This window comes from Pantherophis guttatus, chromosome 8 (assembly GCF_059756535.1).
Source record: "Pantherophis guttatus breed Tessera chromosome 8, ASM5975653v1, whole genome shotgun sequence".
In the NCBI taxonomy this organism is placed as follows: domain Eukaryota; kingdom Metazoa; phylum Chordata; class Lepidosauria; order Squamata; family Colubridae; genus Pantherophis; species Pantherophis guttatus.
Window position 1 is genome coordinate 45,102,030 of NC_142070.1, and position 17,334 is coordinate 45,119,363.

Sequence of the window (17,334 nt, forward strand, 5' to 3'; positions counted from 1 at the left end):
ACATCTCCCTATGTCCAGATTATCTAGAGGAGACTAGTTTTCTGCCTAATTTAGTCAATTTTTTCAGCTCTGTAGAACAGTTTTGGTCATTTTGCTGCATGACCAATACTAAATATTGGATAGGAGTGAGGAAATTTTTTCTACTTTTTTACTGAGTTTTTGAGCTTTTCTGTACCTATAACCATGGTATCTCTATAGATTTTCTGACTGGGATTAGGTATTGGAAGTATTATTTTTTGGTGTCTGATTCTCCCTGTCACCAGAAGATGGTGCTCAGGGATTATTATTTCAGAGTTAGGCCACCGGTGAATGGTTTCAAACAGTTTCAAACTCTTTTGTGCTCTATGTGGTCTGATATAACATGAAACTGCAGGAAGAGGTCAAGCACAGTTTTTCAGTGGGATTTTCAGTAGTCTGATGATAGCCAGCTCAAATGATCATCATCATTTAACTCCAAGAAAGCAAATGTGCTTTTAAACATTGTCTTAAATTCAGCAATGTGCTGGGTGGAAAGCATGTTAAAATCAAATACTGACATGACAGTAGATGCAGCTTTTTTTTTTTATTGAAAAAGTTTTCAAATACAAATTTTTCCCCCTTTTTTTCCCCCTCTCCCTCCCCCTCCCTAACCCCCCCCTCCCCACCCATCCCCCCCTGTGACTTCTTCATAACAAAAAAAAAAACCCTAATTCATAACAGATTACTTACTCCCTCCTCTAGATATTGACCTTTACTTACTAAAAATATTATTAATATTATAACATCCCCCTTTATCCATACATTTCAGAAAAGAGAAAAGAAAGGAAAAAAAAAAGACATTATACTATGACATTATAGAATAACTTCTCCACTTTAAAACTATACGATAAGTCCTACTTTAACATTTAATCTTCTATATATATTACTATAACATTTCAAAGCGGCCTTCCCCATAAAATCTAGTTTAACATTTATTCCACTCTATCCATTTCCTCCACTCCCCTAAATATATCACTTAAAAATCCCTTTTCTTAGACTAATCAATCTACTAACTAGCTTATTCACCCACTATCATGCAAAATTACCATACACAACATTTCTTGATATCTTTGATTCACTGCCCACACTACTTAAAAATATATGTCTATATTTTCCATTATATCTAAATAAAAAAAAAGAAAAGACAATGACTTTAAATTTATAATCCATATAGTATCTTCATTGAGGTCTTTCCACTGGATTGGTAGAACCAACATCCATAATCGGGTAACATAGCTTGCTGGTGCAACAGTTTATTCAGGATCTTCAATCATATCTGCCCCCATCAGTAGTAAATATCTTCTTATATATATAAAAGTAAAAACAACCACCCGAGTGACATTATAATTATATTCCATATAGTAATAATTGTGGGTTTCATCAGGATTATTAATTCCCATCATCGTAGTGGGTAACAACCCGATCTTCTGCATGCCCCAGCATAATTCTCTTGCCTTGTGATTCAAGATAATATAATATGTTTATCAACACAAAAAGAAATTCCAAAATGGATAATTCAAATCCATCAGTTTAAGGCTCGTTTCATGTCCCCAGATTACGGCCATGCAGAGATCTGCCACAATCCTCAGGATGATATTAACCAATACGTCGCCTCTTCTGTGTTTACACATAATCATTCATATTTTAAAGTCACTGGCTTCACTGTTGCCTGATTTAGAAATTTCTATTTTTATGCCACCTATTTCTTTTTTTCTTTTCTTTTTGTGGGTTTGGTTTCCATCCTGGTTTCCTTTCTACAAATTGTGTATCATCTGGTCGGTTTTTATTCTGCTTTGTAGATTGGTCTTGTTGGTTTTGTTTTTGTATCTCATGTTTCTTTTTTATCCCTTGTATATCCCCTAATTGGTTTCCATGCTTATCCTTGCCTTGATAAGTCATCACATTAAGGTTAGATGCCACTTCTCTCAAATTTGTAGATAGTCCAGCTGGGGTATCCAATAAATCCAAAGGCAATTCATCTGGTACAGTCTCTGTAATTCGATATTTTACCTTTATTTCCGGCTCCTTCTGCTTATCCTGTATTATACCTGAAGATGTTAAGTTCATTTTCAACCTATTTTGATAAAATTCTTCCGCTCTTTCAACAGTATTTAGCTGATATCTTTCTCCTTGGTATCTAAATATAATACCAACTGGGGCGTCCCACCTGAATAGGATATTTCTCTTTTTTAACTCATTTACCAGAAAACCAAATTTCTTCCTTTCCATCAATATCTTAGGTGGGAGTTCCTTGTAAATCCAAATCTTTCTTCCATACAATTGCAAATTAGAATTGAAGGAATTTTGCACGATATTATTCCTAATTTCTTTATCTGTAAAATAAATCACCACATCTCTAGGCAATTGCCTTTGCTTGGCAATCCAGGAGTTGATTCGATAAACTCTGTCAATCCTACAAAACACTTCGTCAGGTTGAACCTTTAGAATCCCAGCTAGAAATTCAGAAGATATTTTCCTTAAATCATCTCTATTATTTTCCTGCAAACCTCTTAATCTTATCGCATATTCTGTGAAATTATATTGTACCATTAAAATCTCTTTTTCAATCTTCTGTTGCAGATTTTCTGCATTACCATACTTTTGATCAGCATCCATTTTAGGTTTTTCTTCTAAGCTATTATCCTGAGTGTTTGTCAAATCATTTTCAATTTTTTGAATTCTATTGTCCAATTTATCTTGAATTTCTTCCATTTTAGATTCTAGTACATTAGTATTTGTGTCCAACTGTATCATAAATTCTGTAAAGCCATTAGCCACTTTTGAGAATTTTTTCTCCAAAGAATCAAACTTAGATTTCACCAATTCTTTAATTTCCTGCTTAAATTTTTCAAGTTGCTGATTCACAATCTCCTCCCTTCTTTCAATCTCCTCTATAAAAAATTCTATTATATTAAAATCAGGTTTCTGAGACTGAAGAGTTAAGACTTGTTCCTTTAAGTTGTTGGTGGGGGAATCCCCCCCCCTTCTTGTTTATCTGACTTTATGAGTCTCAGTGCCATGTTTCCGCCCAGGCAGGCTTTGTTAAAAAAAAAAAAAAAAAGGGACTTCTTTCCAATCAACAACAATATCAAGTCTCCAAGGGAAGAAAAAGAGAAAAAGACACAGGAGCGAAGTTTTGTCTACAAATGTAGCCAGTGGTATTTATTCCGCTACATTGTAGTAATAGAAAACGGAAGAACTTTCCCTTTCAGTCTCTCCTCCAGCCGACGCCATTTTAAAAGGCTTTTTTTCCTCTTTCTTTTCCTCCTCTCTCTTAAGTAATTTTTTAAAAAATCAGTAAAATACTTGCGGTTCAGTATTACAGGTCCAGCTCACATTTTCTTTGAGTAGTCTGTTAAATTTGCAGGCTTGCTTTTGACGCCTGGCTCTGCATCAGCAGAGGTCTCCCAAAGCCCGGAGCAGCGGCTGGGGATACGGGGCATCTCATCCGCTCCGTCCCAAAAGTAAAGGAAAAACTTTTGGGACTCCGCAGAGAGTTCTACCCACCCCTGCCGGCTCTATCTCCGTTTCCTCATGGAAACGGAGTTTTTTCGAGCCGCCATTCCGCTGTGAAGGCGGCTCTGACAGGCGATGGAAGCTGACGATCCCAAAGGAACGTCTGGCAGCGACTGATGCAGCTTTTTTTTTCACTGGAAATTTGACTCATGGATTGTAATTTATCCTGTTTTGGGTGGAGTTGCACTCCCTTGAAAGAACAGATCTGCAGTTTGGGAGTGCTCCTTGATGAACTTCAAATATCATCATATTCCTAGGTAGCAGCTTGGATAGAAAATACTTCTAAACATTTATGCCATTTGCAGCCATTTCTTGTTGGTCAGTTTTTGTGATAATTACCCATACTTGTTATACCTGTTTTATTTATTTTATGTGATGATAACTGAAAGGTGTATGAAAGTTGTGACTGATGCAAAATGCAACAGGTAAGCTAGTAACTGATGTCCACATTAAAAGATCTGTACTAATGTTTTCCAGGTACAATGTAAGTTGTTACTTTAAAATTTTGAAACTCCCAAGTACCATAGACCCTAACTTTTTGAAGAATATTCTCTCCTATTATTAAACTAACAAAACATTAAGATTTGTAAAGACTCTTCTGAAGTTTCTTATGGTTCAGAGGCCCATCTAATGGATTTTCAAAGCTAATGATTGTATCATTATGATGTTTCAAAATGAACTTTCTTTTATATTTTTTTATTTATACTAACTTCTTTTCCTCTATTTCCCACTTTGGGTGTTCAAGGTAAAAGCAATCAAGCAAGCATGTATTGCTTTGGGAGGCAATCCCAGATGTAGAATAACACAATTGCCCTATATAACCCCATATTTCTTTTGTCCATAACACATTTTAAAGAAAATTCTCCAGTAGTTGCTTTCACTTATCACTAGAGTGAGTGTATATTATAGTAAGATGAGAAGAATGTCTTATTAATTTGAAAGTGGTTTCTCATACTTTGTACATTTTATTTTGTCTGCCCAGCACAGTTTACAGAGATATCTTCAGTAAAGATCCAAGTCGCAGACAGCAAGCTAAAAGCAAATGGCTGGAGTCTTTCCAGAAACTGCATAAGATACTTCAGGAATATGCTACAATTGTTCTTGGTCAAGAAGATGCAGCCATGCTGCTTAGAACAAGTGAGGCTATCCAAACTACAATCCGTATGGTATTTTGTTATAGTTGTTCAAGGAGAGATTTATTATATTAAATTGATTTCTCTATGTTTTCCAAGCTCTGCAGCAGGAAGTGAATCAAGGATTCCGAGTCCAAGGAACACGTGAGGATCACTGTCACTGCTTCAAAAGAAATATAACTGACCTACAATGCAATCTGTCAGATCCCCAGGCATCTAAATATATTGATATCCACCCATTAAAACTAGAAGTGAACAAAACTATTAACGAAGAACATCAAAACTTTGTGAAGAGCATTCATTCCAGGGTAGGATTATCAAACGGGCATAGGTTGTCATGTTCCGTACAAATAACGGTAAATTTAAAAGTACCCTAATTTTCAGATGGAAATATTTAAAGATCCATCGTTGATGTATTATGGAATCTGAGAATTGTAATGCATCTTATTATAGTATTGTAAAGGTTGTTGAGGTCTATGGCTAAGCAATGCAGCTGTTTGAAAAAAATGTATTGAGTATGCTGAAAATCTTGATTTCCTAATCAGCTATGGACCATAATGTTAATGGAAATCTGAAAAATTAAATTTATCATTTTATTTGTTTAGCATTTATTCACCACTATATACTGAGTCTGCTTTTTAGTCAAACAGTGTAAGAAGCTTTGGATCTTTTTTGTGTTAATCTACTTGCAAACACTTTCCTTCATATAGAAGTTAATAGATTTGCTTTTACAGCTTCGTCATACAAATATTTACAAGAAGAATGTTAGCTGGGGAAAAGGTGGCATCAATCCCAACAGGAACAGGTCCCATGCCTACTACCTAGAATGCCTTTGCAATGACTTTCAGAAAATTGTTGTTAATCATTTCAACAGGTTAGCTTCATATCTGCTTTTTGAAAAGAACTGTGGACACTGAATGCATAACTTATTCCTAAAACTAGGGTTCAGTCAACTGGTTTTCTATACTTAGTCCTAGAAATAGAACAAAATACATTATTGTTGCCTTTCCATGCTTAGATTCACTTCCTAAGACAAATTACAAATTAAATTCCGTTGGCTATATTTATAGATCACTTCTGGGAAATCCTGACCAACTTGATTTCTGTTAGTCTGTTCTAAGTTTATATAAGTTTGGATTCAGATATGAAAAGATAAATGGTGATGCACTGAAAGTAACAGTAACATTCAATAAACTGTGATGCTAAAAAGTAATACCTTTTTGAAAAAATGTGGTTGCTATTGTTAATTGAATATTTTGAGGTCTGTGCTATATATGTGTCTCTTTACTTATATTAAACCTTTCTACACCTTTGTGAAAATGGTAATTTCAAATAAATACTGCACAAAGGACCAAACCTTATATCCAGTACTGAGTAAGACTGATCCAAAATGATCTAGGACAGAGATGGCTAACCTTTTTGCCATCGCGTGTCAGGAGGGGGGGGGTCAGGGGGGTCACACGTGCATGTCCACACACATAATTCTATGCGCCCTGCCCCTGCGCATGCGTGCGTACCCCTCCTGCTCCCCGGCTCCTGGCACGCGATGGCTAGGTAGGCCCGTTTTTCTTTCTCACCTGGCTCCAGGGCCTCTCTAGGAGTCTGGGGAGGGTGAAAACGGCCTCCCCCCCCGGAGGTCCTCTGGAGGCTGAAAACGGCCTGTTTGACAACTTCCGGTGGGACATCCTGCCGCAAATCCATCTCCATTGCCTTGAGCCTCTCTGCCTTCTGAAGATACCGGAAGTTTTCCACCCCATCTCCAGGCTCTCCGGAGGCAGGAAACAGCCTGTTTCCCTACTTCTGGTGGGCCCAGAAGCTCGCGTGTCCACTGATAATAATAATCACATGCCATAGGTTCGCCATCACGGATCTAGGATATATCTGAATTCAAATGGAATTGGGAATCCCTTAAAGCAAAGCAAAGCAAGTTTGGATACTTTCTTCTACATGCTTTCATGAACACTATAACATACAAATTATTTTTCTCTATTTTCATTTGACCAGAATCATCAGTTCAGAAGGAATGCCAGAAAGACTATGTACTAAAAGAAAGCAAGAATTTAACATTCTTAATGATGAAGAGATTCTGGAACACATTCAACATTATCAGGCCTTGTAAGTTTTGTAGGGTTTTATTGCTTATCAGAAATACTTTTTATTAAAGGGAATATGAGTTTTAAGGGTTCACTAATGAATGTGGTACCGTAATATATAAATACATCTTTATTAGCTTCTTGTACTGTGGGTGTTTGAAGCAAGCTGGATTCAACCCTTTAGTTCAGAGATCTTCAAACTTGGCAGCTTTAAGACTTGTGGACTTCAACTCCCAGAATTAGCATTGCTGGCTGGAGAATTCTGGGAGTTGAACTCCACAAGTCTTAAAGCTGTCAAGTTTGAAGACCTCTGCTTTAGTTGAACAGCGTTCAGGCCATTCCCCAAGAAAAAAAATATTATGTTGCATACTTTTAATGTTATATCACAATACAATAATGAAACAACATTAGTGTAGTCACTTGATCTTAGCCAAAAGGCCGAGAAGCGATACCTAAAAGCAGATGACTTTTATGTAGGCTTTCTCCTCCAGGATTCAAACCCGGCTACCATGCGTGCAGTGGCAAAATTCTGTGTCACTGCAATGTCCACAAGAAAAAAATTGGTTACAGAATTATAGCTGTCAACTTGTGCCAATTTTTTGGAGATATCTATAACAATTTTTGGAAAAATACATTTACTCACATACTTATCGGCTCTCCACTCACATAAATTAGGGAGTGACCCTAATGGATTGAGATCATGTATTTTCATAACAGGGATGTTATTATTCACTATTAATGTCAGTTTTATTTTTAATATATTGTATGTCTATTGCTGGTTGATGACCATAATAAAGTTATATTCTATTCTATTCCATTAGTGTAGTCTGGGGAAATTTTTTGTAAGGAGCTGTACAATCAGACAGGTTAAAAAGTATTAGTTGCCTATTCATTTCAGTCTATTCTACTATTAGACTGGCAGTCTATTCTCTTGGTAGCATGCACTAAACTGACTTTAAACAGAGCAGAGCAAATATTTCTTTGAGTATTTACTTTAATTTGCAAATAGCCTGAATTGTTAAGCATTTCATTGCTTCAGCACAGACTGGGAGCTGCATGAGGGGGATTGAAAATTACAGCTTTCAGTCACAAGAAGTGCTAATCAGTATGTAGCCTAGGTCACAACAGCTTTGTTAGTGCAGATCATATTTAAGTGGACTCTGCTTTACTCAGTCAAGTTTTCTGGTGTACATTACACAATGAACTCAGACTGTATTATCAAATGTGGTTAATTCATTTATGGTTCCTTATGTTGTCCCAACACCATCCACTTAAAAAAACTTGAGGATTTTAAGTTAAAAGGAGGAAGAGGAGCAGAGAGTGGAGTATTTATTACATTGTTCCCATAAACCAGTCCCATATCAACCATTCTAACATAGATATTGCCTTTAGTTTTTTTAATTACGCAGACTTAAAAAACACTAAACAAATAATTTTTGCTTACACTATTTCTAATTGGAGTATGTTCCGGGGGTACAGAGATTGGATGATTGGTTTCCAATGCTAGCAGGCCACTAAAGGTTTATTGGTGCTTTGCAATCTTTAGGTTTGGTTTAGTATGAATAGATATTAGCCCAAAATTACAGTGCCTTCTCCAAACTGCATGCTGCTTTCCATTCCACTTGGCTGATCCCTCCTTGGGGCTGCGGTGGGAAGGGGTAGTTTTCTCCAAGCATTTGTTAGCACTTCCTGGGGCTTTTTACCTATAGCTTCTCCTAAGAAAGGAGGGCCCTGCAGATTACCAATTTTGCAACTGCTATAAAATATATTTGTAGTTATTCTGACTCCATTAACACTTTCCTGTTCAAGTGCAAAGCAAGGTATTATTACTCGTATAAACAGTCTAAAAGCAGACATCTGAATGTTATTGGGACAGAAGACTCCAATTTTAGTTCAGGAAAAAAGTATTCTGTTGGAAGTCTGGGATAAACTGGTTTGTTTAAGTTGATTAAAAATTGCGATTTTCACCTATGCCATGACATTACAAAAATATGCTTTTCCATTGCAAATAGGATTAAACGTATAAAAGGAAGACAAATCTTCCTGAGCAAGCTGAAGAATCAGGTTACATCTTTAAACAGAAAAGTAACTGTTGTTTGTGGTGTGGCAGGATCGGGAAAAAGTGGGATCATTGCAGAAGTAGCTTCTTTGGCTTCAAACTGGATTTCTGGGTAAGAAGAATTATTAGCACTCCTTTCTGGCAGGGATATTAAGAACTGTAAGTCCTTGGAAATATAGGTAGCTTGAAAATTCAAAAAAAGTCAACATAGAATTTGGACAAATTCTTAACAGATCTTAGTTATTGCTATCTGGCATGTTTGCTTCTTATGAATTAGCTTGATTTGGATCCCAAAGTCCTCTGAATTATGTAAAATAACTTTATATTGAAAAATGAAAATATATATTAAGTTTGTAATAATTTGCATATTTTATGCTCAATTCAGTTCAATAATCACAGTTTTTAAAAAAGTAATTATTTAAAAAACATTCCCTATATAGTATAACTATTTTATTTATTGAATTGGGATAGGCCATCATCACCATAGGATCTTGAAGAAACTCTACTAAACATATAAAATATAGTTCTTAAAATGTACCAGGGATTACAATGCAGCACAAAACATTATTTCTAGCAGATTCTGAAATAAAAGATAATTCAAGCAATAAAAGCTAAGATTTTTTTGGTCTTTTTTAAAAAAATGCAAGTAGTTTTTAATTTTAAAAAAAATCTGAGTGAATTCACTCAGACTGAAAAAAGAGCTCCCCTTGGAAAAATAGTTTGAAGCAATAACTTTTTGTTGCCCAGAATCCAGAGGTGAAATCCACCAGGTTCTAACAGATTCTGGAGAACCGGTAGTGGAAATTTTGAGTAGTTTGGAGAACCGGCAAATGCTACCTCTGGCTGGCCCCAAAGTGGGGTGGGAATGGAGATTTTGCAAATCCTTCCCCCAGGAGTGGGGAAGGAATGGGGATTTTGCAGTATCCTTCCCCTGGAGTGGGGTGGGAATGGAGATTTTGCAGTATTCTTCCCCTGCCACCCCCACCAAGCCACATCACGCCCACCAAGCCACGCCCACAGAACGGTAGTAAAAAAAATTGAATTTCAATTTTTCACTGCCAGAATCCCCCTATTTCACCTTATTTTGTGGAACAGGGACCATATTACAGATAGGCAGTCTTTCAAGTAACCTGACCCAAACCAAAAAGGCTTTAAAGGTTCAAGCTAGCAGTTTAAAGAGCCTTTTCCAATGGGAGAGTTTATTTGTTTATTTCTTCCTTTTTGACCCAGGAATCTCAGAATTGTGCTTCGATTTATTGGTATAACTGGAGAAAGTAGAAATGTCCGACGGCTGCTTCTGAGTCTTTGCTACCAAATAGCTGACATTTATAATGTTTCTGTCACTTTATCTGAGGTATTATTTATTTCCTCCTTGTTTTGATCAAGCACCAATTCATTTTTATTATACCTTCATGCTTTTTCATATAAAACAGTAGGCAGCAGATCACAAACCTTGGGACAGAGATGGGATCAGTGCTCCCTGTGAGTTCTAGGGCAGATGGATATCTTGAGTAGAACAAAACTCAGAAAAGCTATGCAGCTTTTTGTGTGTGGCAAAAATAGGGAAAAGGCATTTCCATCAACTTCTTCTAGGAATTGTTTTGTTCTGAAATTTCCCACCATCATTTGCAGCCATAGGGCTGTCTGATGGTCTCCCACCTACATCTTTACCAGGCCTGGCCCTGCTGTTTATTTAGACAAAATAGTATTGTTTTCCCAAAAGGCCTAATATAGATAATTCTCAAAACTTATAGTACTATTAACATTCTTAAGACAGTCTCATCCCCTAAAACTTTAAATTTTTCTTTGAAAATGTTTCACTTCTCATCCAAGAAGCTTCAGAATTGAAGGGGAATTGAGAAGAAGCTTCTTGGATGAAAAATGAAAGTTTTCAACGAAAAAAAACACCAAGAAAACCCAGTTGCCTTTTGTGGGGAGGGGGGAGGGGGGAAGCATCTCTGGACAGCCTTCGTGTGTTCCAAAATATCTCATCTGAGTAATTTTTAAAGCATGCAGAGCCCTACTAATAGCCACCATGCCTGAGCTACAGCACAGAACTCATTATCTAATCATATTTTGTTTTTCTCAAAAAAGGATTTTGAGGGACTGGTAGAAGAATTTTCCTCTCTGCTGGAATTTGCTACACAAGACAAGCCACTCCTAATCTGCCTGGATAGTATAGATGATTTATCAGAGGAATATGGTGCTGCCCTTTCTTGGATACCACCTGAATTACCAAAGAATGTGCATTTTATTGTTTCTACTTGTTCAGAATCAGACATTTCATGCATAAGAAAACTGGAGGTAAAATGAAGTTCCTGAATGAATTGTTTTTCATTCCATATTTTCTCAAATAGTTGGAATTCCAAGAAAGCTTAATAATGCCAGGCATCTTTGAAGCAAAAGCATCTGGCAACATAATAATATTGATTCCTTATAACAGGGGTTCCCAACCCCTGGCCCACTGCTATAAGGAATCAAAATTATTACGTTGCCAGTTGCTTTTGCTTCAAAGGTGTCCACTACCAGACTGGGGCCTATTCGGAACAAGGCTATGTGAGTGGTTGGCACGTATGCGTGTCTGCCGGCCCACCACATGCACAAATTGAACTGCATGCATGCTGACCCACCACTCATGCAGCCTGGTTTCCTTCTCCCCCACTCCAGCTGAGCTGCCAAGCCGCAAAGGTTGGGGACTGCTGCCTTATAATACAGTCATAAATTTTGTGGGATCAGCACAGGATTCACAAAATTGTCCACCGATCACCCTATTGTCAGGGCAAAATAAGGGACATTTTCAGAACTTAAGATTCATTTAATTATTGAAAGGGAAAGTTTAAATTTTGGAAGTTGCCATTTCAGAATATCTAAAGAGTGGCAGAATACTATTTTTGTTCTTTCAGGTTCTCAGGAAAAGTTATGTAACAGTCTTATCGCCAACATTCTATTAACCAGTGTTGTGGAATTCTGTTAAATTCCCTAAGCATTATAGAGAATATATTATATTCCAGCACATTTTTCTACCTATTTGTAATATTTTATGTTCCTTAGACAAAATGATAATAGACGAATGATTTTGTTGTGCCTGTTGGCATACAAATCTAACTTTTTTAAATGTAAACTGGAAAAAATAAAGCAATGTAAAATTTCCTTTGTTCATTGTTGTTTTAAACTCAGACCTCAATTTCAAGTTTGCATTCATATTCAAAGATGAAAACGAAAATGAAAAGTTTTGTGTATAAAGCAGGACCTTTTTTCTTTTAAATTAATATTTACAACAAAGTGTGCGTGTGAAGGGTGAAGGGTGGGTCCAATAGAAAAGCTTCTCATGTTTTATCACCCTGGTATTTTGATCTTTTCTCAGTCTTAGTACTAGGTAGACTTGGTGAAACAGTGCTACGAAATTGAACTCAGGAAGACAAAATAGAAGGGGAAAAATCTGCTTTTGTTCCTCTATACACAGTTTAATGTAAACCTACTTTGCAGCTATGCACATATGTGTACTAAACATGCACAATTTCAGTTGAGTTTTGAGTTTATATTGTAAACCTGAAAATCAGACCTGTGATTATGGGATTAAGTGACAAAAAAATCTCACTGTAATGTAAAATTTCCTTTGTTCTAATATTTGATTAGATTGTCTTGCATTTGATTAGCAAAAGTGATCTTGTTGCTTTTGTGATTGTTAATAACAGAGCAAAAACTGAGGAATCTTTATTTTATTTAGAAAATCACCTTGAAAGAACATTTTTTTCAAATACCTCCTTTAACATTTGAAGAAATCAATGAAATTATCATCTGTTGGCTCGAAAAGGATCATCGAAGACTCTCTCAGTATCAGTTCAATCACTTAATGGAAGCATGCAAAGCCTGCCCATTGCCACTTTACCTATACTGTGCTTATAAGGAATCCTGTTTATGGACATCTTTCAGCCCAGACACAGAGGTGTATCTCCCTCAAAGTATACCTGACATGTATTCTTGGAGGCTGAGCAGAATGGAAAGATCTCATGGAGAACAAATTATACAAAGGATGGCAGCTTATTTGACACTTTCAAGAAATGGCATCACTCAGGAAGAATTGCTCAACCTCATGTCAATGGATTGTGTGGTCATTCAAGAAATAAATAAATTCCAAAAAAGCTCAGTGTCAGCATTTCCACTAGTGTTATGGCTGAAGTTTTTAGATGATCTTGGCGATGATTTGAGAGAGCAAAGAACTGATAACACATATGTTTTTGCTTGGGCTCATACGTCTTTAAAGCATGTGTGCATACAAAGATACCTGAAATCACAAGATTCCCAAATATCACTACATGCTATCTTTGCTGACTATTACCTGGGTAGAAGCTCACAGGAGTTCAGGAAGTGCAATGAGCCATCAATATTTCAGCCTCTGGCCTGGACTCTCAAAAAAGGATCCAAGACTAGTTACAACTTCAATATCCGTAAAATCTTTGGGGCTCCATATCATCTCATCAGATCAAAAAATATTGCTGCTCTGATTAAAGAGTGCCTCTTTAATTATGAATTTCTTTTGTACAAATCCTGGGCCTCATCAATTGTCAGTATTGAAGAAGATCTAGGAGCAGCTATTAATATTGACAGGTCAGTTCACAAAAGTAAAATAGAATTCTGCATTAACCTAATATAATGAAGTAGCTCATTATTCCCCACTTACTACATCATTGTGAGCTGGCTAGGATTCCCATTAGAACTAGGCGTTTCCAGAGAGTATCAACTACGGAAAGTCTGCAATAGTCTACATTGAAATATGTTTTAGAGATTCACTATACATCAAAATAACATTCAGATAAAGCCTGGCTGGAGAACATTATTTATTTTATCAGATCTGTATGCCATCTTCTCAAAGAACTCTAATCAGCTGTTTTTGAACTCCCCTAAGCCTTGATCGGTGTACCTGCTGGCTAATAATGAAGGGAAAAAATAGTTCAACAACTCACTAAATAACATGTTTCCTATCCTTAATAGGAGCATTTCAACACTCTAATTATTTGTCACTCAACTATTTTGTGTTTATATTCTACTCATCATTTTGTCATGCAATGAATAAGGAATACAATAGCTCAGCCTTAGAAAGCTTCTGTATAAAAACCATGTAAGACATTTGCTTTGGGGGCAAAGAAATCAAAACTATGCATGCTGACCATTTTTTTCTCTGGCTCCCCCAACAGGACTATACCTGACTTAGCCTTATTAAGTGAGACTCTCAAATTGTCCAAGAGGGTTTTAATAAAAGATCCATGCCAGATGGCTTCACAGCTGACAGGCCGTCTTCATCAGATTGTTGCAGCTGATATACCAGTAGCACCAGGTAGAGCAAATTCTGAGCCTCTGATTTTTATAGAAAAATTCTGATTCTACATTTCTTTACGGTGTTTTGGTTTTTAATCTGTAAATGTCACTACTGGGATGTAAACAGCAAAGGCAGAACTAAACTATACTATTCATATATACCTGGAGAATTAATCCCATAAAACAAACTGCAGGCAAACATCCAAACAAGAGTGCACAAGGGAAATTTAATAGGGTGATTCACCAAATAAGCAAGACCTAAACCTAGATTTACATTAGAAAACATTTATAGTTTAAATATATAACAAACAACAGGATAGGCAGAGAGGAGCCACCTAGGAATTTGAAAAGAACTGTTTAGTCATTTCCAAAGGATAGCAAGGATTCAAAGCAATTCAGTTCTTTAGCTTTAGTTTAAAAGAATTCCTGATTTATTGATTGGGATGATTGGGATGTTTATTAGCGTCTCAAAGCAGATCTCTTTTATGGAAGACCCATTTCTCTTTAGCATTGTGTGCTCTATTGATATGCCTTTGTGGAAAAAAATAGTTAATTTGAATTTATTGGGAAATTAGTCATTAGTTATTTTTAGAGAAATGTTTCTAACAATGTCTAAGCCAATCTTGTATTAATTGGGAAAACTTGTAGCTACAAAATTCAGTATGGAGGTTTTTAATTATAGAAGGTAAATGATTAATAATTACACTTTGAAAGCTATAGCTCTTAAGAATTGGAAACAGTAATGTAACATGTAATATTTCCTGTATAAGATGTATATTACAGTATTATTATTAATACATATTTTCCCATGTTGATTCAGGTGATCCAAAAAAATACCTTTACCTGCCAGTTCTTTTATCCCAGTGTCAGAAATCTTCTATTCCTGTTCTTATACCTTCAACCTCTTGCCTTATAGCTCCTGGTGGACTTCTCTGTGATCTTTTGAAAGGTGACAATATTATCTTTTCAGAAATGATTTAATCCCTAATTCATGAAGAATTTTACATAGGCTGATTTCCATAAATGGCTCAGGACCTGGTTATTTACGAAACCGCCTTCTGCCACCGGTAGCCGCTCACTGACCAGTATGCTCCCACAGAGAGGGGCTTCTCAGGGTGCCGTCGGCCAAACAGTGTCGACTGGCGGCCTCCAGGGGGAGAGCCTTCTCTGTGGGGGCACCTGCCCTTTGGAACGAGCTCCCCCCAGAGATACAGAGGATCCTGGATTTGCGCATTTTCCGCCGTGGCCTCAAGACCTTTTTATTCCATCAAGCGGGGCTGGCCTACCCCTTTTTAATTGTTTAATTTTAATTCGGATCTGTTCTTAAAAATAGGGGTGTTTTAATTAATGGGCCAAATCTATTTAATATGTCTTTTAACTTGTTTTTAAATTTTATATTATATTTGTTTTATTTATGGCTGTTCACCGCCCTGAGTCCTTTGGGAGTAGGGCAGTATATAAATTTAAATAAAGATAAAGATAAAGATAAGATTTGGCTAGTACTATATAAATGTATGTAACCTGCAATTTGGTTCAGACAAATCAACTTTGTTATTATGTAGGTGTGCTGAACAATCTGCCAATTTAAAATTGGTTGGTTATTATAATCACGAATTTCTTTTCTTTTAAACTTTAACTTGCTGGTGCTGAAAGCAAATAGTTGGACGAGAAGCAAAATAACTAACCATCTTTTATTTACAAACATAATCACTGTTATCACAAAAAGTGTGTACCCAAGAGAAAGATAAATCTTTCATTCATTTGTTAGCATTGATGCTATTCAATCTACCTCTGACATGTTATTGATTTCATTCTTTTACAATACTTGATAATACCATGTTTCACAATGCTGTACTCTCTGATAACACCAGGTGCTACTATGTATAACAGCCCATAGATTAAAATTTTATGACAACCAGGCACAAGGAAACAACTCTTACTATTCTTTGTAAGGATATGAATCAATTCTTGCATTGCATTTAACAATGCAGTACAATCAGTAATAGGATTTCAGTTGTGAAAAAAAATCTTTCCTCGAGTTATAAAGGAGGTACCAATACAATATTGTATTTTTATAAGACAAGAGCAGACCTTATTCTCAGAGCTGTTTAAGGATTTATTGTGGAGTTACTAATTGCTTCTTTCCACTAATTGATTTTAATCAGTTTTATTGCTCTTGGGGTTTGAGCAGAGCAGTTCTAAATATAAATCAATTGGCTGCAATCTTTGATGCTCTAATCCATCTGGCATCAAGACAGAAATAAGAATTGAGAGATGTTTGTGTTCAGTTTTGTTTGCTGCTGATAGTTGCAATATTTTTTTGTTCAGCTCTTTGTTGTCTTCCACTTAAAAAAATCCTGGAAAGGAAATTGTGTAGATCAACCAAGCCAAATTTCTCTTTGACTTGGTGATCTAGAGAGGAGCTACGGCATCTCTTGTTTGCAGGGGAGAGGGCAGGGGGAGGAAAAAAAAAAACCCAAACCAGAATTTATAATTTCAGGAATTTCTAATCTTGGAGGCTGGAAAAAAAGTTTTATCCCTATAATCATAGCCTTTTCCCCTATATTTGGCTATACTTTGGGAAAGATTTATATAGGAGATGGTGAGTTGATTACCCAGAGACTTTATACACTTTGTTGAGGAATGATATATTCAATGGGTGTCAATACCTGACATTATTTCTCATGCCCAACTGAAACATTTAGCATATCAGTATCCTTCAGAAAATAACATTCTGTAGGTCAGGTACATGGATTTATTCATTGATCTAAAAATATTTCTGATTTTCTGAAGTATTAAATATTTCTATTTTTGATATTCTATAATGTTTGATATTAATGAGCAGAAATATCTGAAGAAATAGCCTAGTAGTCCTTCACAAGAAAAATATTAATTTTCACTTTTTCATTCTGTTCAAATTTACCATCATTCCAGGAAAAGTAAAACTAATCTTAACAATTAAAATTTGATTTTATTAGCATCATTGCTCAGAGGGAGAAGCCAAAAGGTGTAATTTGGTTGAGAGTTGTGCAAACACATTAAATATGAAAAAGCTCCTCTCATGTCAAGATGTTAAGATATCTAAAGATAGAATAGAAATTATTGATTAAATATATGGCATGCATAATTCTCAAAGTATTCATCACACCAGCTGTAACAACGTGGCTTTAAAAAGCTATTAATTTCTCTGCAAAGAAAG

General features: G+C 36.1%; 1 protein-coding gene across 5 annotated transcripts in view; it reads left to right on the forward strand.

The window, feature by feature from the left end:
- The window catches only part of RWDD4 (RWD domain containing 4), a 60,694-nt gene that overhangs the window by 20,374 nt on the left and 22,986 nt on the right, over positions 1 to 17,334 (forward strand). For all 5 annotated transcript variants that reach the window (XM_087874714.1, XM_087874711.1, XM_087874712.1 and 2 more), the window contains 10 exons: positions 4,517 to 4,671; positions 4,767 to 4,975; positions 5,402 to 5,541; positions 6,672 to 6,782; positions 8,773 to 8,931; positions 10,050 to 10,173; positions 10,914 to 11,123; positions 12,547 to 13,427; positions 14,015 to 14,154; positions 14,956 to 15,084. In XM_087874714.1, coding sequence (XP_087730840.1) covers positions 4,517 to 4,671; positions 4,767 to 4,975; positions 5,402 to 5,541; positions 6,672 to 6,782; positions 8,773 to 8,931; positions 10,050 to 10,173; positions 10,914 to 11,123; positions 12,547 to 13,427; positions 14,015 to 14,154; positions 14,956 to 15,084 — 2,258 coding nt within the window. The remainder of the gene's footprint in view (positions 1 to 4,516; positions 4,672 to 4,766; positions 4,976 to 5,401; positions 5,542 to 6,671; positions 6,783 to 8,772; positions 8,932 to 10,049; positions 10,174 to 10,913; positions 11,124 to 12,546; positions 13,428 to 14,014; positions 14,155 to 14,955; positions 15,085 to 17,334) is intronic.